The sequence below is a fragment of the Podarcis liolepis genome (genome assembly GCF_965112155.1).
Source record: "Podarcis liolepis genome assembly, chromosome: 16".
Classification (NCBI taxonomy): domain Eukaryota; kingdom Metazoa; phylum Chordata; class Lepidosauria; order Squamata; family Lacertidae; genus Podarcis; species Podarcis liolepis.
In genome coordinates, this window is record NC_139567.1 from 1,376,018 (window position 1) to 1,398,872 (window position 22,855).

Sequence of the window (22,855 nt, forward strand, 5' to 3'; positions counted from 1 at the left end):
GACCTCACATACTCCATGTAGCTGGTTCTAGTCAGCAGCTCTGCTGCTGCTCTTTGTACCCCCTGAAGCTTCTGAACAGTCTTTGGAGCAGCTTCACTTATATAATTATACAGTTGGATATAAATAAAGCAGTTGTGACTCCTGGAAAGAGTGTCATTGTTGCCTTGGCCTCAGCTGTGCAGTGGCACTCTTGGCCACAATCCAGGAGGAAAGATGTATTGAAGAGGATCCAAAAATTGCAAACCTTTTGAAGAAAGGTTTGTGTTGTTTTATGGTACCTTATGTTGTGCACTGCCTTAATATTTTATGTGGTATATATATACTTGTACAAATAAATATCTAGTCCATTGTTGATCTTGGGCTACAGTTCAGGATCTCCAGAGTCTTCCCAAACCTGAGATGGGAGTAGAGCAAGAAAGATGTATCATTCATAACTTGATGTCGCCAAGTTCCAGTTCTCCAGAAAATCATTTAAAAATAATATTCTTCTAAGGAATTGCATTGCTTAAAATGTGCTGTGGATTAATAAAACTTTTTGCAACTTCTAACAGTATTCAGTAGTGTTCTCTCTCTGTCTTTTGACTAGTTGTCATATTTTTCTGACCTAGTTATGTGAATTGGTTAGTAAAATGTCTTATGGACTAGTACTGTTGATTGACATTTTCCAAATTGAATTATTGTTGTCTGTTTTCTGCTTGCAGAGCTCATACAGTGGTGCCTCGCAAGACGAAATTAATTTGTTCCGCAAGTCTCTTCGTCTTGCGAGTTTTTCGTCTTGCGATGCACGGTTTCCCATAGGAATGCATTGAAAATCAATTAATGCGTTCCTAGGGAAACCGCCTTCAGACCAGGTCCGGGGACAGTCTGTCCCCGGACCTCTTCTGAAGGCTGGGGGGTGGGGGACAAGGGCTTTTCTTCCCACCCCCAGCATTTTAAAAAACCCCGGGACAGCGGAGGACTTCTCCGCTGTCCGGACGATCTTAAAATGCTGGCGGGCGGCATTTTAAAATCGCCCCGGGACAGTGGAGGACTTCTCCGCTGTCCGGGGTGATTTAAAAGCCCCTGGGAAGGCAGGCAGGGGGGACAAAGACTTTTGCCCCCTGCCAGCCTTCAGAAGATGTCCTGGAACTCTTCTGAAGGCGGGCGGGGGGCGAAAGTCTTTGCCCCCCCCCCCGCCTGCCTTCAAAAGTCGTCCGGGACAGCGGAGAAACGCGCTGTGTTTCTCCGCTCTCCCGGGAAGGCAGGCAGGGGGGAACAAAGACTTTTGCCCCCCGCCCACCTTCAGAAGGTGTTCCCTCCCCGCCGCCCGGCTTCGGAGCATCGTTCCGAAGCCCGGCGGCGGTGGGAGGAGGCATTCCCGCCCCACCGCCCGGCTTCGGAGGAGGTCCGAGGACAGCGGGGAAGACGCGCTGCGCTTCCCCGCTGTCCCGGATATTTCCCTATGGGCTGTCGTCTTGCAAAGCAAGCCCATAGGGAAATTCGTCTTGCGAAGCGCCTCCAAAACGGAAAACCCTTTCGTCTAGCGGGTTTTCCGTCTTGCGAGGCGTTCGTCTTGCGAGGTACCACTGTATTCTCTTCTAGGATATACCACTTTTGCACAAACTCATTGAAATGAATGGACCTTGTGCAGCTGGACTGCTGGGTGGTTAGCTCTTAAGTGATGAGGAGTTCACTTGTATAAGGAATTTTCTAAGATTGTTACCTACACTAGGAATAATCCTGCAGAACATAATTTATTAGCAGAGAGATGGTTTGAGAGCTGTAAGACAGACAGTATGACTTTTATTTAATGAATTTCCTTCTTAAAACCCCCTCCTTTTTTCTCACTCCATTATTTCTAGGTGGTGGCCAGCTGAGATCTGCAATCCCAGGTCTGTTCCTCTCAACATTCAGGGCCTCAAACATGATATCGGGGACTTTCCAGTATTTTTCTTTGGTTCACATGACTACTATTGGGTACATCAGGGCAGAGTATTCCCTTATGTTGAAGGAGACAAAAGCTTTGCTGAGGGGCAAACTAATATTAACAAGACCTTCAAGAAAGGTAAAATCAAAAGACAGTTTTTAGTGGTTTAATGACAAAATGTTCCACATTTTTTGTGTCTCTATCACTACTTAATCACATGGAAATTGTGGTTGTTGTGTTTTGTGTCCTGTGTGAAACTCCAGCTGAACTCTACTGAGAACTGGTTTAAATGTTTATAACTATATGCGACAACAGTTCTGGAATTGTTTTCCATCTAGAAGGTAGCAATCCCTGTGCATATTTGGCAAAATGATAAAACATTAATATTAGTGCTACAACATTTAGTTGATTAGTCTATTAATTGATTTTTAAAAATCTGGTTCAAAAATCTTTGATGAAAAAGATGTTCCTGATTATTGGGCAGCAGTTTCTTTCCCTTAAATACATGGTGGGGGGCTGGCTCTTTGTACCATCTTGTGAATGGGGTATGAACAACAAGAGTATGCTACCCCACACCCCTTTATGCAGTTAATCAATTAAATGAAATAATAGATTTTAAAATTTGTAAGTTGGAGTAACAGGTCTAAATATTATCTGATGGCTTAAAACCGTTTTGTTCTGGATTTCCAGAGCGTAGCTATTTGTAGAGTGTTCCCTCTGCACCAACAGCTAATACTAACTCCTTCCTCCATTTTGGGCTCCTTCACACAGCACTTGAAGAAGCAGCAAAACGCTTCCAGGAACTGAAAGCACAAAGAGAAAGCAAAGAAGCACTTGAAATTGAAAGGAACTCAAGAAAACCACCTCCATACAAACATATTAAGGTGAGCCGCTTTTCTTGCTGTTATTTGTGTTGGTTGTGTTGAGCACATGAGCACTTTACATCCACAGTGAGAAACCTTTTTCTCCCGGCCAGCCAGGTCTGCATCTGCCCTACTCCTCATGGGCCAGACTTGACATGTGAGCAGGGCTACCCACTGTCAATCACCCAATGTTACGATGACATCAGGTAACCAGCCTCTCTGAGCGCATGTTCCCTGTACAGATTTACAGAGGCTTGCAAAAGAGGTGCCATAAGGACATAGAAAGTGACATTATATCAAATCAGACTATTTGTCCATCTAGCCCAGGATTGTCTATTCTGACAGGCAGCAGCTGACAGGCAGAGGTTTTCATTTTTTAAGTATTATTAATTGCTTTATTGATTATAAAAAAGAAAAAAGTCAACAACAAAAAAACCAAAGGATGATACAAATTACAAAAAATTAAATTAACTTCTTACAATACAACTTCTTTTTATGACTTCAGTCACCCCATCAAGAGTCCCAGGTTTCTTTTAAGTAGCGTACTTTTCATTATCACTCCAAACTTCTCCCAGATTTTTGTTTTAATAAGTTTTCTATGTTCATACTGGGGTCATTCTAGGCCAGCCGGAGAATTCATATTTTTACAATGCTCTTTTAAGATATTCTCTGTAAATATCCCACTCTCTAGTAAACGATTGTTCTGTATTATCTCTAATTCTTTCTGTCATCCTTGCTAATTCTGTGTATTCCAATAATTTCATCTGACAGTCCATTTTGGTCGGAATGGAATCTCCTTTCCATTTTTGGGCTATTAAGATTCTTGCTGCCACTGTTGCATTCAGGAAGATTTTCCTCAATTTTTTTGGAATGTCTATATGTACATTCGGGGTTTTTTTCAAAGGAGATTTTAAACATATTTTTGAGCTCATTATATTCCACCACATGTGAATCATCTTACCCTCCGCCTCTCTACATCTGCAACAAATGCTTGACCTGGTTCTATACATTTTAACCAATTTTGATGGTGTTAAATACCACCGGTATAGCATTTTCATAAAGTTCTCTTTCAGGGTATAACATGCAGTAAACTTCAAGTCTTCCCTCCATAATTTTTCCCAGGCTTCCATTAGAATGTTATAACCAAAATCTCTGGCCCATTGGATCATTACCGATTTAACTTCCTCCTCTTTGACTTCCCAGTATAGGAGGAGTCTATACATTTTAGAGAGTGATTTGTCTTTGTTTTGAATTACAGTGGTACCTCGAGTTACAGACGCTTCAGGTTACAGATTTCGCTAACCCAGAAATAGTACCTCGGGTTAAGAACTTTGCTTCAGGATGAGAACAGAAATCGCGCAGCAGCAGCGCAGCGGTGGCAGGAGGCCCCATTAGCTAAAGTGGTGTTTCAGGTTAAGAACGGACCTCCAGAACGAATTCAGTTCTTAACCCGAGGTACCACTGTAGTTCTTTCTCGAGTCTACATGGTTCTGTAGAAAAACCTTTCCTTTTATCTATTTTAGATGTCTCATTAAGCTGATGATATTGTAACCAGTCAGATAAATGCGTTTGGATTTCTTCAAAACAAATTTTTAATTTGAGTCGGTTTTCCACCTCTTCCACTAATACTTTGTAAGTTACCCAGTTTCCTTTCAAATTCTTTTTTTTAACAGAGATTGCCTCTACCGGTGATAACCACCATGGCTTTTTAGGCTCTAGCAGATCTTTATATTTAGACCACACCAAATATAAAGATTTTCTTATGGTTATGATTTTCTCATGGTTCAAGAAACCTTTATGGACTTTATCATACCCTAAGTAGGTGTGCCATCCGTATCGATTATAAAATCCTTCCAAGTTGAGCAGTTCGGTATTTTGTAACATCATCCATTCCCGGATCCAGGAGAGACTGGCAGTTTCGTGATATAATTTCAAGTCAGGCAGGTAACCCCTCCCCCTTTATATCTATTAGCAATTTGTGTTTAATCCTGGGTCCGTCCGCCCCCCCCCCCCCGCCATATAAATCTAGAGAAATCCTTCTGCCATTCCTTGAAATAGCCCGTTCTCCTGATCACAGGAATTGATTGAAAGAAAAAAAGCATCCTTGGAAGCACATTCATCTTTATAGTGGATATTTCCCCCCATAATGATAAGTTAAGTCTATTCCAGATCTCCATATTTTTAAAAAATCTCTTTCCAGGTCTTAATATCTTAAAATAAGTTGTTGTTTTTTGCCTAAGCCATATTCCTAGATATTTTACTTTCTTACTAATTGTCAATCTGGAAATCCTTTCTAGTTCCTCTTTTTCTTTGGTTTCCATATTTTTAATTGGCAGTTTTGTTTTTTTACTATTGAGTTTAAAACCCACCACCTGTCCACATTCTTTAATCATTTCCAGCACTTTTGGTAAGCATTCTTTTGGGTTTTCAGTCGTAATTATCAAATTGTCAGTGAAGGCTTTCAATTTAAATGATTTCCCCCCTACTACAATTCCTCTTGTATTTTCATCACTTCTTATTTTCATATTCAATATTTCCAAAATCAAAATAAATATTAGTGGGGACAGACCCTGCCATGTCTCTTTCCGTGTATTGCAACTATATGTAATACTGCTATTTATGATAAGTTTAGCTCGCTGTGGTTTAACCCATAGCGCCACCCACGTCCCCGCTGCTCCAAGTATATCGCCCCAATTCCTTTGCAGAAAGTTTCTTCAAAACCCATTTGGTTAATTAATCTTTTCATGAAGCACCAGGAGATGTTATCAAATGCTTTTTCCTTGTCTACCAACATTAGTTTATAAAACATTAGTCCCCTCGCCTCGCTTCTCACACGTGGACCAGGAATCTTTCTTTTTAGCACCACAGAGGCTTCTAGGGTCTCAGGACACCCACCTGAGCCTTTGGGGGCCGTGTTGCCCCTCAGGTCCCCTACAGCGATCAGGTTTGCCCCTGGAGAGAACGAACATGCTCCCTGGTATGAGTCATGGCAAACCAGAAGTTCCTTGACAGGCAAAGGTTTTCCATCACCAGCTATCTGAATTTTTAACAGGAAATGTCAAGGATTTAACCTTCTAAATACAAAGCATGCACTCTGCCACTGTGCTGTAGTCTGTCCCCAAAAGTAGCCATACGAAAACCACAAATGCAATTTCAAACTTGGTACTTTTCCGGGGGTGGGGGGGTGGGGTGCATGGTTTACTAAATTCTGAGAATGCAAATGATGTACATGCATATGTGAACCAAATCTCTGTGTGTGCTTGCATGCAAGTGTTAGAATTACACATTTTATCTTTTCTTTTTCTGTTTCACAGTCCAACAAAGTAGTAGGGAAAGTTCAGATCCAAGTTGCAGACTTGTCAGAAATCCCTCGATGTAACTGTAAGCCAACTGACGAAAACCCTTGTGGCCTGGAGTCAGAGTGTCTGAATCGAATGCTGCAGTATGAATGCCACCCCCAGGTTTGCCCTGCAGGAGAGCGCTGCCAGAACCAGTGCTTCACCAAAAGACTCTACCCAGAAGCAGAAATTATAAAAACGGACCGGCGCGGCTGGGGTCTGAGGACAAAACGCAGCATTAAGAAGGTAACACATAGGATGAATGCTTTTGAACTGTTGTAGAGTGTTTAAATAGATGGCAGCTTTGGGGGGGGTGTCTTCCCTTGCATTGTAGCCCATACAAATAAACTTTGAGACAGAGTAAAGGTAAAGGTACCCCTGCCCGTATGGGCCAGTCGTGTCCGACTCTAGGGTTGCGCGCTCATCTCGCTCAAGAGGCCGGGAGCCAGCGCCGTCCGAAGACACTTCCGGGTCACGTGGCCAGCGTGACGAAGCTGCAGCTGGCGAGCCAGCCCCAGCCCCGCACACGGAAACGCCGTTTACCTTCCCGCTAGAAAAGCGGTCCCTATTTATCTACTTGCACTTAGGGGTCCTTTCGAATTGCTAGGTGGGCAGGAGCTGGGACCAAACGACGGGAGCTCACTCCGCCGCAGGGATTCGAACCACCGACCTTAGGATCAGCAAGTCCTAGGCACTGAGGTTTTACCCACAGCGCCACCCGCGTCCCTTTCTTGAGACAGAGTAGGTGAAAATAATTCTTGTTGGTCAGATTGGTTTTAAATGTACAACTCAAATATTTGGGGATCCCTACTGTTAATAATGGGACGCGGGTGGTGCTGTGGGTTAAACCACAGAGCCTAGGACTTGCCGATCAGAAGGTCAGCAGTACGAATCCCCGCGACGGAGTGAGCTCCCATTTCTTGGTCCCTGCTCCTGCCAACCTAGCGGTTCGAAAGCAAGTAGATAAATAGGTACCGCTCTGGTGGGAAGGTAAACGGTGTTTTCCTGCACTGCTCTGGTTCGCCAGAAGCGGCTTAGTCATGCTGGCCAGTACTCGGCCAGAAGCGGCTTAGTCATGCTGGCCATACTCGGCCAGTAAAGTGAGATGAGCGCCGCAACCCCAGAGTCGGTCACGACTGGACCTAATGGTCAGGGGTCCCTTTACCTTTACCTTACTGTTAATAATAAGTTTTATTATTATGACAAAAGAAACAGTTGGCAGGCAACACTGCCATTATTCCTGTGTCACCTGTAATCAGCAGAAATGAAATTTCAGATTAAGCATAAAGAATACAAAAAGTTCCCACATAATCTTGTTTTAGTACAGGGTTAGCCAATGTGGTGCCTCAGAGATGTTGTCAGACTGGAGTACACCACCTCTGTTTTATGGGGGTGCTTTATTGATTTAATTTTGATTTTTCATATTTACCACCCTGGCAACTTACTTGGATAAAGACTGGAGTGAAAATATCTCCAGTAAACAAAACTGGAAATATTTTTGACTCAAGCTGTTGGTCACCCATGGTTGGCTGTGAATCCATATGTGATGAATAAAATATTTAGGCTTCAGCGGTCTTCCTAGAGCCCGTTGCCCAGTGACAGTAGCTAAGCTGACTTTGCTGAGCTCTCTCCATCAGCTGCAGCTAGTATGGCCAGGGGCTAAAGATGAGGAGAGCCATAGATCAGCAACATCATGAAGGAAGGGGGCCGCACAAGAGTCCCACCCTGTTTTAAAAGCTATCTAAATTTTCCCAGCACACGTGCCAAAAGCAGGCTGTTATAAAATAAAAGGCAAGTTTTATTGAATCCTCATCAATAGTATTTATTTAATTTATGATTTGCTTTCTGTGAAACATCTTGAAGTATTCTAGCAATACAATAAAAACATAATGAAGCAGCTACATATATTAAAAACAGTTGAATGGTTTACCTGCTACAGGCACAGCTGAAACTGCCCCAAATAAAGTTTAGAATGTCTTAAGATGTATAGAGGCCCTGTTTCAAGCAGCCTGCATTAGGCTTCTATGTGAATGAAGAGGCACAAATACAAGAGAGGCACAAATACAAGATGGGTGACACCTGGCTTGAGAGCAGTACATGTGAAAAGGATCTAGGAGTCTTGGTTGACCACAAACTTGACATGAGCCAACAGTGTGACGCGGCAGCTAAAAAAGCCAATGCAATTCTGGGCTGCATCAATAGGAGTATAGCATCTAGATCAAGGGAAGTAATAGTGCCACTGTATTCTGCTCTGGTCAGACCTCACCTGGAGTACTGTGTCTAGTTCTGGGCACCACAATTCAAGAAGGACATTGATAAACTGGAACGTGTCCAGAGGAGGGCAACCAAAATGGTCAAAGGCCTGGAAACGATGCCTTATGAGGAACGGTTAAGGGAGCTGGGCATGTTTAGCCTGGAGAAGAGGAGGTTAAGGGGTGATGTCATATAGAGGAGGGAGAAAGGTTGTTTTCTGCTGCTCCAGAGAAGCAGACACGGAGCAATGGATCCAAACTACAAGAAAGAAGATTCCACCTAAACATTAGGAAGAACTTCCTGACAGTAAGAGCTGTTTGACAGTGGAATTTGCTGCCAAGGAGTGTGGTGGAGTCTCCTCCTTTGGAGGTCTTTAAGCAGAGGCTTGACAACCATATGTCAGGAGTGCTCTGATGGTGTTTCCTGCTTGGCAGGGGGTTGGACTCGATGGCCCTTGTGGTCTCTTCCAACTCTATGATTCTATGATTCTACAAGGTAGAGGGCAGTGTTAGAAACTGAGGTATGAAAGCTAGGAGCTAAATGGCATCTTAAACCCAGGTTGTGGGCACAACAATGGAATGTCTAGGTGCACTTTTTTATAACAAGAATACAAAGCTGAAAATGAATGAACTGCAGCTAAAAGCTTATAGTCATTTTCACATGGTCTAGTCCTCCTCTGGAGACTGCAAAAAACAAAGCCATGCTTCCCCTGCCCGCCCCTAATGTTCTTAAGAGGGTCTCTTTTCCAGTCTTCAGAGAGTAGCTGGAAGTGGGGAGGGAGAAAAAGGTCCTCCTCTCCTTCCACTCTGCAGTTTTAATCTGAAATCTTAGGCGCTATACTGTACTGCTCAGAAACTGCTCGCGTTAATGAAATTCCTTGTTGCAAAATGCGCCTGGAACAACGGGAGCTTCGATCGCTGGAAGAGGGCCCTTTCTGCTGTCACACCCCAAGTTTGGGATTTCTTCCTCAAGCAGTTGTTCTTGGAGCTGACACTTCCAGCTTCTTGACGGCTTTCCTATTTGCCCAGGAATTTTTAGGTTGTGGTTGGATTTTTGTTCTCATTTGCTCTTAAGTGGTTTAGATTGTAACATTTTTTTTGTCTCATTCTACTTAATTTTGTTTATTTACTGGTTTTAAATTGCATTTATATCTTGTCTATGAATTCATTTTTCTTCACACTTTGTACACTTTCTGTTAATCTTTTGATAAAGGGAGAAATGTTTTAAATTAATTAAGCATATTTAGTAGAAGCATATTTCTTTGGGTTTTAGAAGGCCTCAAGCGAGACAGAATTGGGAGGGATCATAAAAATTATGTTAGAAGGAAATGTAGTTCTACTTCCGTCTTTAATACAAAGTATATGTGCCTTAAGCCGCTGCAAAGGTTTCCGTGGTCCCATTGCTTGCCAATTCCCAGGTGTGTATATGCTTCCAAAATGCTTAATGGTTTTTATTGAATGAACCTCTTCAGCGTTATTCTGTGAGGACACTGTAACCTTTTTGCAAATGACTGTATTTAGATTGTCTTACCAAAGGCCACGCAGCTCATTTTAGTGGTGCATGATTCAAGTTTCAATCTCTTTTTCTGCTGTACCACACTGCTTGTCTCCTAACAAGGATTTATTTTTGGTGTTTATTCCTTGCAGTAGCATCACAAATTGCCAGCATGCATTTCTTTTTAATCTTTTCAGGGTGAATTTGTCAACGAGTATGTTGGTGAGCTAATTGATGAGGAAGAATGCAGATTGCGGATCAAACGAGCACATGAGAACAGTGTGACCAATTTTTATATGTTAACTGTTACAAAGGTAAAAAGAAGACATTCTCTCTATGTAGGACTGGTTCATGTAATGCCATCTCAGTTTCAAATGAGTTACACTTTAAATGCCACTGAAATCCCAGTAAGTGACATCCACTGCATGGGTTACCACAATGAGTGACATTGCAAAAGGCTTGAAATGAGCCTATTCAGCCTAGCTGGCTGGCTGCTCCACCATATCCTTGCAGGGAGTGTGGTGATGCTACTGCAAGGGTATGTGGGAATCAGGCAATTAGAAACTGGATTGAGATATCCATGAAGCATTCATAAACCATGAGGCCACTCATTCAGGTGGAATTACAAGGGCAACTACTTGCCTGTTGAGTCTGAAATGCAGCGAGTGGCAAACTGTGAAAAAAAACACACGTTATAGCTAGGAATTGTCCTTAGGGCTGGGTGATGTCAGCTTTTCAAAATCACAATTTGTCACCAGCCTAAGATCACAATCTGGGGGTACACCGCAATGTTGAAACAACAAGCTGTGTTGGCCTCAGCCCTGCGAGGCCCGGGGTGACTGCCGCCACTCTTCCCGCAGCACTTCGCGAGGCCAGGGACAACGCAGCTTGTTCCCAGTGCCAGGCACTGGGGGTGGAGGGAATCCATCCTCCGCGTGCAGAGGGAGCAGGCTGCCTCAGCCTCAACTCCTCACTGGGGCTTCCTTGCACTGCTCAGCTGGGGGGTGCAAAGGCTCCTGCCCCCCAGCTGAGGGAACCCTGATGTCTCTCTGGCTTGTGTGCAAGGCATTGGGGCTCGCTCAGCTGTGTAATGGAGCTGCCTCCTTGCCTCTGGCTCATGTGAGCTGGAGACGGGGTGGGGGCTTCTTCAAACTGCTCTGCTCAGGAACACATTGCTGCCCAAGCCTTTGTGGAGCAGTTTAAAGAAGCTGAGGGAGAAACAAGCTGAATCGCTCTGGTGATACAGTTTGCTCCTCCCTCTGTGGTATGAGGGGTAGAGCGTGGTGGCGGCTTCACCTGGAAGTATACCTTGGGTGAAGCCACCACTGCTCTCGAGTCCCTCTGCTACCAGCAGCCCATGTTGGAAGCAGCGCTGGCAGCAAAGGGACTTGGGAGTGGCATCGGCTTCATCCTCTGTACGAAGCTGGCAGGTGAAGCTGCCATCATGCTCTGCCTCTAATACCAGGCATAATTGGCCTCAGAGAATGTGCCCCCCAAGGCCACCTCACCCTAAGAAGTCACCCCTGCAAGCACGCACTCCCCACTTGGTTGAGATCTCATGCTAATCTGCTTGTTGCCCTTCAGCCTCACACTTAGCGGAGGCCTTGTGCTTCTGTGCTGCGGTCAGCATTTGGCAGCAGCATGTGTTGGGAGATTCCATTCCACCTTTTGTTGCAGACATGAGATCGTTGCGTGTCGCATGTCTGTTTGCAGTCCAGCACAGACTGCTGGGTCTCGTGAGTGGAACTTCCTCTCTGTGTAATGTGCGGGGAGAGGCGACGGGGGTTTTTCTTCGTTTTTCGCTTGTTCATCCCAATAGTAAGGACCAACCCATTGCCCTAGACCCACCCGCTGGTTCGTCTTGATATGAGCCATGAGCCACAAACCTTCTGAATACAGTGGTACCCCGCAAGACGAACGCCTCGCGAGACGAAAAACTCGCAAAACGAAAGGTTTTTTCGTTTTCAAGTTGCCTCGCAAGACGAATTTCCCTATGGGCTTGCTTCGCAAAACGAAGCTTGCCCCGGGGACAGCGGGTCTTCTCTTTTGAAGCAAGGGGCGGCGGGGAGAAGCGATCTTCTCCCCGCAGCCCCAGGTCCGGAGACAGCGGGAAGCGCTTCCCGCTGCCCCCGGACCTCTTTTGAACCAAGGGGCGGTGGGGAGATCGCTTCTCCCGGTGCTCCGAAGCGGGGCGGGGGGCGGGAACACCTGCCCCAGCCGCCCCGCTTCGGAACGCTGTTCCGAAGCGGGGCGGGGGGGACGGGAACACCTTCTGAAGGCGGGCGGGGGGCAAAAGTCTTTGTCCCCCCTGCCTGCCTTCCCAGGGGCTTTTAAATCGCCCCGGACAGCGGAGAAGTCCTCCGCTGTCCCGGGGCGATTTTAAAATGCCGCCCGCCAGCATTTTAAGATCGCCCGGACAGCGGAGAAGTCCTCCGCTGTCCCGGGGTTTTTTAAAATGCTGGGGGTGGGAAGAAAAGCCCTTGTCCCCCCCCCCTCCCCAGCCTTCAGAAGAGGTCCGGGGACAGACTGTCCCCGGACCTGGTCTGAAGGCGGTTTCCCTAGGAACGCATTAATTGATTTTCAATGCATTCCTATGGGAAACCGTGCATCGCAAGACGAAAAACTCGCAAGACGAAGAGACTTGCGGAACGAATTAATTTCGTCTAGCGAGGCACCACTGTATATGGAGTTCACACATCTAGTTCGAACTGAGGTAAAGTTGGTGCTGGGAGACATACCCTGCAGAATCAGGTGAAAGACCCACTGTGTGCAGCATTCTGTTCTTAGGAGGGTCGCATATGGGAAACCTGCAAGTTGGACCTGTGCACTCACGATCTCCCCTCTGGCAGCGCTTAGCAGTTGCCATTCAGGGCTTTCATGTGGTAGAAGCACTTTGTATTTCTGGGCCAGTTCCACATTGGTTTGTGCCTAAATTCTTTCCTGTCTCAGTGAATGTTATGTGCAGATAGTTTTGTTGAAACTTTGAAGAGTCTTGAGGTAACTTAATATCTGGCGCAAGAAAGTGTGTTGCTTTTTGCTACAACAGGATGGATTCAAACTTAAGTCTTAGACATTTTGTATATGATTGTGTCTCTGTTCTTTGGTCTTTTTGAAGGACCGTATAATAGATGCTGGCCCCAAGGGAAATTACTCTCGCTTTATGAACCACAGCTGCAACCCCAACTGTGAAACTCAGAAATGGACAGTGAGTGGAGATGTCCGAGTTGGGCTCTTCGCTCTCTGTGATATTCCTGCAGGTAAGAGTGCTTTGGTGTTGCTCCATTTCCTTTTAATGTTACTCTGTCTTCCTCGCCTGCCTTGCAGCCTTTTCTTGCCTTTTTCTTGAGGATCCGTAATACTGTAAATTGTTGCTCTTCAGTGCTAATATAATTGGGTGATGGTCCTGATCGTTAGGTAGGGGATAGAGAAGTGGCAGCACAACAGCCACGTTCTGCAGTGGAATCAGGCCTTCTAAGGCAGCTGTGCACATCAGGAAGGGTCTGCGGTGGTTGAGACCATTCTCACACTTTTTATCACATGAGCACTGAATGGGCACAGAAGGCCTGTCACTGCCATGATTCAAGGCCTTTTGCTTTAGACAAAAAGGGAGGCATACAGTGCCCTATTTGGAATAGACCCACTGAATGTAATAAACAAGACTAAATAAGGATCATTGATTTTAGCTGGTCTACTCTGAGTAAACAAGGTGAGGAAGGTGCAGCATGAAAGAGGTGTATAAACCATGTGTGGTGTGGAGTAAGAGAAGTTTTCCTTACTCTCCCATAATACTAGAACCTGAGTTCTCCAATATAGCTGAATGTTGGAAGACTCGGGACAGACAAAAAAGTACTTCTTTGCACAGTGCATGTTTAAACTATAGAATTTGCTGCTGTGAGAAAGAGTAATGACTACAAACTTGGATGGCTTTAAATGGGAATTTGACAAATCCATGGAGGATAACACTTTCAATAGTTGCTAGTCATTAGGGCTGGGCAACATCTGGTTTTCAAGATCTAAATATCACAATATACCATTATATCACAAGGTCTTGAATGTGTCAGGCAGGCGGATTCCTCAAAGGCACAGGCAGGCAGAGCCCAAGAAGGTGCTCTCCCAGAACCCTCTCAGGCGCCATCTGCCTGCGCCTTTGCTGTCTGCAGGCAATTTGAGCTGGTGTGAAGTACTGCCAGCTCAAAATGTCTGAAACTGGTATCACGATCTGAACGCCATACTGGTTTCAGACATTTTCCCAATATATTGCCCAGCTCTTCTCGTCATATCGGTTGTGGTGCCCCTTCAGTCTCAGTTGCGGGGGGAGAGTGCTCTTCTGTTCATGTCATACTTGTGGGCTTCCCATTGACATTGGGTGGCTACTATTGTGGATTCCCTCTCTGGCAAATTCATTGCACAGTTTTTGCCAAATGCTGCAGATGCACCTCTTTACCCTTGACATACATGTGTGATACGGATCCACCCTAGTTGTCATGGTAATTCATTCTGAACTGTTTTTAATGTTTTAAGGATAAGTGTAGAAGAACAAGTGTGGAATTCACATGTGCATACCATATAGAAATAGGGCAGGCAAGGGATCTGGATCCTGAAAGCCATAACACCAGGTCAGTTTAGAAGAAATTTCTTGGCTGAAATGCTCTGACCTTGGTGGGCAAGAGGGGCAATCACATTTTTAAAAATATGTTGCTTACTTGTCCAACCTCTTTTACGATTTGACATGTGCTGGTGCATCATAATTTTCTGAAATACACTTGATGCTGACATTGTTTCACAAACAGCTAGTGTGTAAAGTGCTTCTTTTGAACTTCTAGGGATGGAATTAACGTTTAACTATAATTTGGATTGCCTGGGGAATGGCAGGACAGAATGCCACTGTGGAGCAGATAACTGCAGTGGATTCCTAGGAGTGCGGCCAAAGGTTAGTTGTGCAAGCGGAGTAAAGCCCTCTGGGACAGAATCGGCAAATAGAAACCTTCATGCTTAATGTCACACGGGGTGCCCAAACCTCCCCAATGTATTTAGTAAAGCTCATTGTGGGAGAAAAACGGGACCATCCGTCCCGGTTCTTCCTTGTTATAAACACACACAGCATGTACAAAACCTCTGGTGCCTGCTTGGATCTGTTTGGGTGATGCACTACTTTTTGTTACTGGCTGCTGGTGTCTTCAGGTGTCAGTGCCAGAGCCGGAGAAACAGAAGGGGGGGGGGGTTGGCTCTTATTTTTAATGGTAAAAGGTAAAGGACCTCTGACAGTTAAAGTTGTCTAATCCAGTGACTTGGTGGCTCTTTCCTCCAACTGCTAGACGGCGTGCGCAACAGCAAATGAAGAGAAAGCAAAGAATGCAAAATTAAAACAGAAGAAGCGGAAGATAAAAACAGAGCAGAAGCAGATGCACGAGGACAACTGTTTCCAGTGTGGAGATGGGGGTGAATTGGTCATGTGTGACAAAAAAGACTGTCCCAAAGCATACCACCTCCTCTGCCTTAACTTGACACAGCCACCCTTTGGTAGGTGCTTCCTGACTTGACTTTACAGGTTTTTCTTGGAGCAGGCAGAGTTCACCTGTTTAACTTTGTGACACCTAGGAAACAGTTTGATATTCCAACAACATCCCGGAGGGAAGGGAGGGGGTACAAGTTCTCCATCCCTGGCATATATGATGGTTAATAATAATGGGACCAAGTAAAGGTGAAGGTAAAGGACCCCTGGACAGTTAAGTCCAGTCAAAATCGACCATGGGGTGAGGGGCTCATCTCCGCTTTCAAGCCAGGAAGCTGGCGTTTGTCTGCAGACAGTTTTTCTGGGTCGTGTGGCCAGCATGACTAAACTGCTTCTGGCATACCGGGACAGAAGCCAGAGTGCACGGAAATGCCGTTTACCTTCCTGCCACAGTGGTACCTATTTATCTACTCACACTGGTGTGCTTTCAAACTGCTAGGTTGGCAGGAACTGGGACAGAGCAACAGGAGCTCACCCCATCACGCGGATTCGAACCACCGACCTTGCACTTGGCAAGCCCAAGAGGCTCAGTGGTTCAGAGCACAGTGCCACCTGTGAGTGGGACCAATAAACTACATTAGCATGTGGTTTATTAAAGTCTTGTTTTCTTTTTTATATTGAGAATAGAACTGAGCTAAATTGTTTCCTCAAGCTTTGCCACTCAGATTCAGATTGCAAAATCCCCTTGTTTAGAGCAAGCAATAGTTTGCCATTTCAAACATTGGTTTATGCTTTAAATCTCACACAGGATTCTTAGGCAGCTTCAAACCAGTGTTTGCTGGATAGGACATCAAACTGTGGTGTATGCTGCAGAGAAAGTAATTAAAAACCTGGAGTGTACAAGAGGAGAGAGAAGTACCTGAGATAAAACGTGGCTTGGCATTATGTGTGAGCTGGAACTATGTGTGCCTTGGCAATCTGGTAACAGGATATTTGCTTCCTAGTGCCTGCACTAATATCTCCCCACACCCTGCTCTGTTTTCAGGAAAATGGGAATGTCCGTGGCACCAGTGTGACATCTGCAGCAGCCCTGCCTCTTCGTTCTGTGAGTTCTGCCCCCATTCTTATTGCAAGGATCATGAAAAAGGGGCCCTTGTGGCCTCTGGCTTGGATGGGCGCCCGTGCTGCTCTGAACACAACCCCAAGGCTCCTGTGGCACCAGAGTATTGGAGGAAGATCAAACGCCGATTGGAACAGCAGAATCCTGAGGAAGATTCGAAGGAATAAACTTTCCTTTCCTTAAAACAACCACCCACCTTGCCCCCCCCCCCGCCCCACTGAGTGGCACATTATTGTGAATTTGGATCAAGTGCCATGGCATCCTCTCTTTTTGTCTTTGGAGTGGCTTCCCTGGAACTCAGGCAGGGGCCACCTGAGCCTGTGTGGCCGTTGGCAGCCTGCAGCACTTGCGCTCCGATCCATTTGCCCTTGAGAAACGGGGAGAAGTGTCTTGGCAACCTTTTGTTGTTAGAAGAGGAAGCCTTTCCGACATTTGTGGGGGGAGAGGCATCATGTTTAAAGTATCTTCTCTGAGTGTGGAAACCAAACATAGCAAAATATTTATTTATTTAAATTTTAATGGACTTTGAGGATTTTGCGTCCTACTACGGTCAGTGTGTCTAAAAGGAGTAGCAACACCAGCCTGGTATCTATGTATGTATCTGTAGGGTTATTTTCCTGTCTAGTTTTAGAAACATGAGGAAAAGCCTCTGCACACCAATAGCCTTTTAGATAAATCTTATTAGGGGCTGGAGCAAGAGCCTATCGTGGCAGCTGGCAAGTGACATGGCCTCATTCCAGTACGTTCACCATGACAAAAAGTTTTGAGATGAGGGCTGGTTTATGTCACTTTAACTGAATGAAGAGTGATCATACTAGAGGTTCTCCCACAGCAAACTAGTTGTGATCTGCTTACTCTTGAAGTGCATTCTGTTTGAAACTACATTTTCAGAAAATGGTGAAACTGTAGACTTCTTACATGCCGTGTTTGAAACCCCACTTCATTTTGAAAGTGCTTGGGGAGCAGATGCTTCTGAAAGATTGCGTCCACAATAATTCACTTTAGATAATGGGAAATAGCCGGAGGTACCTGGGGGCATCTGGTGTCTTGTCCACCATTCAGTTTAATTAAGCATAAGTCACTTTTCTACCGTGAAAAGAATGATTAAACAGTGCTTTCCTTGCTTGTTGTAAGTCTTGCCATAGTGCAGGGTGCAAAGTAAAAATCTACTGCCTTCAGAGTTTGCACTCCCAGGTTCTGCCCTAACTGGGCTCCACCAAACTCTTGTTTTATGGGCCGCGTGTTGTGCAGGATTTGCCACCTGGCCCTCCGAGGTCTCTGCTGGTTTAGCCCCTGATTATGCTTTCCCTTTCAAATTTGAGAGGCAGAATTTGGCCTTCAGTGTGCATTTTTAATGTCCAATCCATGCTTGCTCTGTGGCATGCTTGCCAATATCTGATAGGTTCATTTCCTTGGTCCTGGCTCCTCCTACTTTCTGAGGACCTAGGATACTGTGAGTTTTGGTTATTTGTTCTGGGGCTCTATAGCTGATTTTGGTGTGTGGCTTGGTCGTACAAAATCTCTTGATTAAATAAAAACCTGAATGTCTTTAAAAGTACGTTCTTTAACTGTACAGGGTATAAAATGGCCCATGGTGATACCATCAGTCTAACAAAAGCAATGTTTTTATCCCAGAAGGGATCATGTTTGTTAATAGCTCTTCGCAAAGCAACAGTACAGCACTGAAGTAGCCAGTTTCACCAACTTTCTCCCAATGAGTGCTCTCTAAATGTGTCCAGAGACACTTACTGTAATTATAACCATGCATTGATTTATGTGGAAAAGTTCAACCAGATATAGACTGGTCAGTACCAGAAAAGAAGACAGTAGGCTGTTTCCTGGCTCAGCTTTTTCAATAGGCTTCCTCCCATCGGCCATCCCCTGCTGCTTTTAAAATGCTTCTAATTTAAGAGAAAATGCAACTTACTTTCCTCCTTTTGTACAGGCAAACACACTACATTTCTGCAAAGCGTATGAATTGTACTTCAGCTTCAGTATTTTGCAGAGTCTTTCTGCAACTCCCACTGCAGAACAGGTTCCATTGCCTCTTCCTGCTCTGCTTGTGGGCCAGGTGAGTGGTATAGAGCTCTAAAGGAAGTTGCCACACACTTGACCAAACTAAGGGGCAATATTAAAGGCAAAATTTAAAACACTACACTTTGTTTTTGTGTACTAGATTTTAATTTTCTGAATATGTTGTTTGGCAACATGTTGGTATTTTGAAGGAGGAGTGGGAAGAAATCCTTTGGGGGAGAATTTTGCCCCCATCTAAAATTGCAGGCTCAGAGCTTGCCTTCCCACAAGATTATAGAGCTGCTCTGCCTGCCCACTACACAAAGCTGGTGGGCACAGAATGGTGCAAGCACTCTCCACTCAGACTGCGGTATCTTCTCTTCCCTACACTCCTTTGTCACTTGATGGAGTGGGAGGCGCTAGATGGTGCTCAGTTCTCCTGTGGCAGAGTTTGGATAGAGCAAATAGCCAGTCCCCAAAGGCTTAACTATTCCTGGCAACAGATGCCATTCAGGTAGTGATGGGTTTTGAAGTGTACATAGCTACTAAGTTAACCGTGGACAGTGTTGGCTTTTAGCCACCCTGCCCTACAAGGTCAGCACCCAAGGAAAGTATCTCATTGAACCAGTGGTCAAGCCAACCCTCTCTGTGGAATAAATAGGAATTCCATTGCCAGGTCACTTAGCAGCTTAAATTATTGTATGCACTGAAATGCGTATAGAAGAGGAAAAGGCATTGTATTTGGATGGAGCCTTTTGGTGTGCTGGAAAAGTGGCTTTTGAACCCCACAGGTTCTTCATAAGGTTAAAATGTTTCACATCTTAGCAGGGGAGACTACGAGTGTTCTTTTAATTTTTTATTATACATCATTATTTAACTTTTTAGCACTTGGTTTTTTAAAAATAATACTGAAAAACAGCAAGGAGCCTTCTTTTAAAAATGCAGAGCTACAATAATGTGACATTTTAAACAAGTTTTATAACAAATACTAATCATGGACTAATAAGTGTTTCCATATAAGCAAGTCAGTCTTAATATCCTTGTGGACTTTATTTTTCTTGGTTTCTAAATATTTTGTCACCTTGTCACTGTAAAATGAGCAGTTTAAGCAGTGCCATTTATTGGAAGATGGGGTTGCACCAGTTGACAGCCTTTATTTGGATTGTCCACGTGGTAAACAGGCATTCCTCTCCCCTGTGCATGCTTGCCTTAAGCAGAGAGGTGGACTAAGCACTCCTCCTTTATCTCTTGCCCTGCTTTTCCCCACTTCTGCCTAACAACTTAAAATGAAGGCTTGAAGATTTTCCTCAGGCAGTTAGTGGAAAGGGCTAGAACAATGCCTGGCCAATACAGGAGGCCACGGTGGTCCTGCCTCATTTCGGTTGCAATCTTATACGCACTTATCTGAGCGTGAACCCCTATTGAGCACAGTGGGACCTACTTCTGAGTAAACTTGCTTAGGCTTGTTCTGTGAATTCAGTGGAATTCAATTTTGTGTGTAATTGCTTTAGACTCTGTTTGCACAAATGATGATCTGGCTGTGTGTAGAACATGTTAGGGTTTGCTTTACTCCATAGATTGGAGTATTTGCTGGCTTGCTCCACTAGAATACTGCAGGTTTCTGTTCTTTTTACCTTGCCCATTGGAATGAAAGAATGGACACATTCAGCTCAGGAACACTGCCTGTAGAGTAAGGAAGTATTCTGGTTGAATTGTCGCCATGACATTCACCAGAGATTCAGGGTTGCTTTTCACATCACAGTCTTAATAACACAGGTGCACTGCCACAAGAAACACTTTTTTTGTCTGCAAGCACATCAAAAGCTATAGCAATATGTGATTCCTTCTCCAAAAAGACCAGTACACAATAAAGGCTGCCGTTTTGATGCTGTTCCCAAGAGGTCAGCCAGATGTGGCATGATGCAGATTCTCCTGTCCAAAGTGGAGTCCTGTCTGTGGACACCTACTAGGGAAATGCAGTCGACTGGGATGCCCCCTGCATTTTCTCTGCATCAGATGTCACTGTGCTCACAGCACGGGCAAGCAATGGACAGATAAGGAACACCATGTGAGGTAGCACTTCAAAACTACACGAATAATTTGGGTTACATTTTAAGGAAAGGCAAAGCGTCTTCTCTTGGGAACGTCCACCTGCCCTATCATCTTTGCAATACTTTTCCATTTATCTCTCGAGATGGGTGTGATTTGCAGCTGCATTATGCAGACATACAGTCATGTCTGCTGCTGTTCACGGACAAGCGTTTGTACGTACTATAGAGTGGTGCTTTTGGTTTGTTTTTACATGCAAGTATGCACTTCTCACATTGTGTTTTAGCAGCCCTCAGGTGTGCATCTGTGTGACATAGATTGCTATGTGAGAAACAGCCCTTTAGAACTTGTATTAACATGAAGTAAAAAGGAAATTGGGTATTTCATTGGTCTTTTGCTTGGACTCTTTGCCTCCAACATATACAGGTGGTGTTGGGAAGATGTAATTACTAGAGTATCATTGACAATGACCTTCTAACCATAGTTGACTGTATATACTGAGACGTTATGGGTTGGGTGTTTGGGGGGGGGGGGTCTGCCGCTGGTACGAATTTAGTCACTTTAACATTGGAACTTCTGCCTCATTGAATTCAGGGTTTAATGTACTTGAAGCTGTTCCCATTCTTACTTTACAGCTTGTGTTATATTTATGTATTTTATATGGTATTGTGAAAGTCTCTCTTTTTCCCACCTTAACACTGAAACTGACTTCTGCTTCAGTTCCTTGGTCACGAGGCAAACAGAAAGGACTTGAAAAGTGTCTCCTTTTCCTGTGCTCTTAAGAAAAAAGGACAGTTGTACAAGACATCAGCATTATGACTTTTAAAAATGTTTACTTTTCCACAATCAGTTATTCTCCTTTCTCTTGCCCCCGTCATGCATTTCAGGAAAGATATTTGCACTTACCAAAACACTCCTGGGTGTGCTTTAGATTGCTTTAGTGGGTAGAATTGGGCAAATCAGCATTTTGTTGTATGACAAGCTGCGGTGCAGATGCAGTTGGGTGAGGGGTCCCCTCCCTGGACTTTGGTAAGAAAGAAATGAAGTGACTGCTCTTTGCAACTGTGTTTTCATGCAGAAGTCCAGGGGTGGCAAGCTCTGTTGCTGTGGGCTTGCCAGTGAGATTGGTGCAGAAACCATACAAGCTTCATGGAGAGGAGTGCAGAATGCCCAGGAGCAGAGCTTGGTGGGTTACATCCTTTCCCCCCACGTGTTAACTTCATTTCAGCTAAAAGAAAAACACTGTCACTTTGCCAAAGCTGTTCCTCCATTCACAGCTTCCCATTGGTGATGCTATTGGCAGTTGTGCAGAGGAACCCGTGTAGTGGTGGTTTTGGAAGTCTGCTTTTGGAAATTAATTAAATCAGTGTGTTGAATCCTCTCCCAAACACCTGTCCTCTCCCCCCAAGTGGACATCCGAAGGAATTATTTTTCAATAAGAACTGGAGAAAATATTATATTTGTTTATTCATTCATATTGATCTGTATCTAGCCTGTGTCATCACCCCTCCCATTTTAAAAACAACAACAAATAATTTGTGTTGCCGTTGAAAACCATGATGGTAAAATAGCTATTATGACTGGCTAGTAACAAGACTGTGTCTTTTTATTGTTCATAAGGGTATGTGCTTATTCTGACATTGCTATATGAAATGACAAAAATCCATTTGTACCCACACATGTGATATTGCACAATGGGCACCAGTACCAACAATTTGTCTCCATTCCTGTGTACTCTATCTGTAACAATGAATTTGTAGAATTGTTATTTCTGTAGACCTTGTTACTACGTACCAACCTTTGTAGATTCTGTGAAATGTTATTTTAACAAAAATCACCAGAGTCTTTAATAGCAAAATCATTGTTATTCACTTTAAAGTCAATATATTAGAGGAGTTTCTCAAACCCAAATAGAAGCTCTCAACACTTTTAAAGTCGTCTTATTTTTTCCCTGGGGATGTTCCATGGGGACATTACTGTATTATGACTTGATGTTGCTGCGTAGATTTTGAGACTTAAACAACATTTTGGAGGGTTTTGTTGTTTGGCCTATGTTCTCTTGCATAGTGTGAAATCTATGAAGCTTGGTTAACCTGTATATAGATAGCTCATTGTTTATTAGTCATAGTGTAGCTAGGATTGCCTGTAATATTTTAGCTTCTTACTGAATGTGAGTGATGGTAGGAACATATAATTTTTGTACATTATATTAACGGAGATGTTGCCTTTTTTATTTTACAAATACTTCGGAATTCAGATGTGGTTTTGCTTCTGTGAAAATTAATTTAGAAAGGTTTTTAAAATGACATTCCACTGATTAAATCTTTGCTTGAGGTTGACTTCAATAAATTGTTCTGAATGTTCCAA

The 22,855-nt window shown here is 44.2% G+C and overlaps 1 protein-coding gene across 5 annotated transcripts in view; it reads left to right on the forward strand.

Moving 5' to 3' along the window:
* NSD3 (nuclear receptor binding SET domain protein 3) overlaps window positions 1-22,855 on the forward strand; it is an 86,311-nt gene extending 63,456 nt beyond the window's left edge. For all 5 annotated transcript variants that reach the window (XM_083480350.1, XM_083480346.1, XM_083480347.1 and 2 more), the window contains 8 exons: window positions 1,842-2,044; window positions 2,678-2,790; window positions 6,084-6,353; window positions 10,052-10,168; window positions 12,970-13,111; window positions 14,678-14,784; window positions 15,170-15,374; window positions 16,352-22,855. In XM_083480350.1, the coding sequence (XP_083336476.1) occupies window positions 1,842-2,044; window positions 2,678-2,790; window positions 6,084-6,353; window positions 10,052-10,168; window positions 12,970-13,111; window positions 14,678-14,784; window positions 15,170-15,374; window positions 16,352-16,593 (1,399 nt within the window). In that variant the 3' untranslated portion in view covers window positions 16,594-22,855. The remainder of the gene's footprint in view (window positions 1-1,841; window positions 2,045-2,677; window positions 2,791-6,083; window positions 6,354-10,051; window positions 10,169-12,969; window positions 13,112-14,677; window positions 14,785-15,169; window positions 15,375-16,351) is intronic.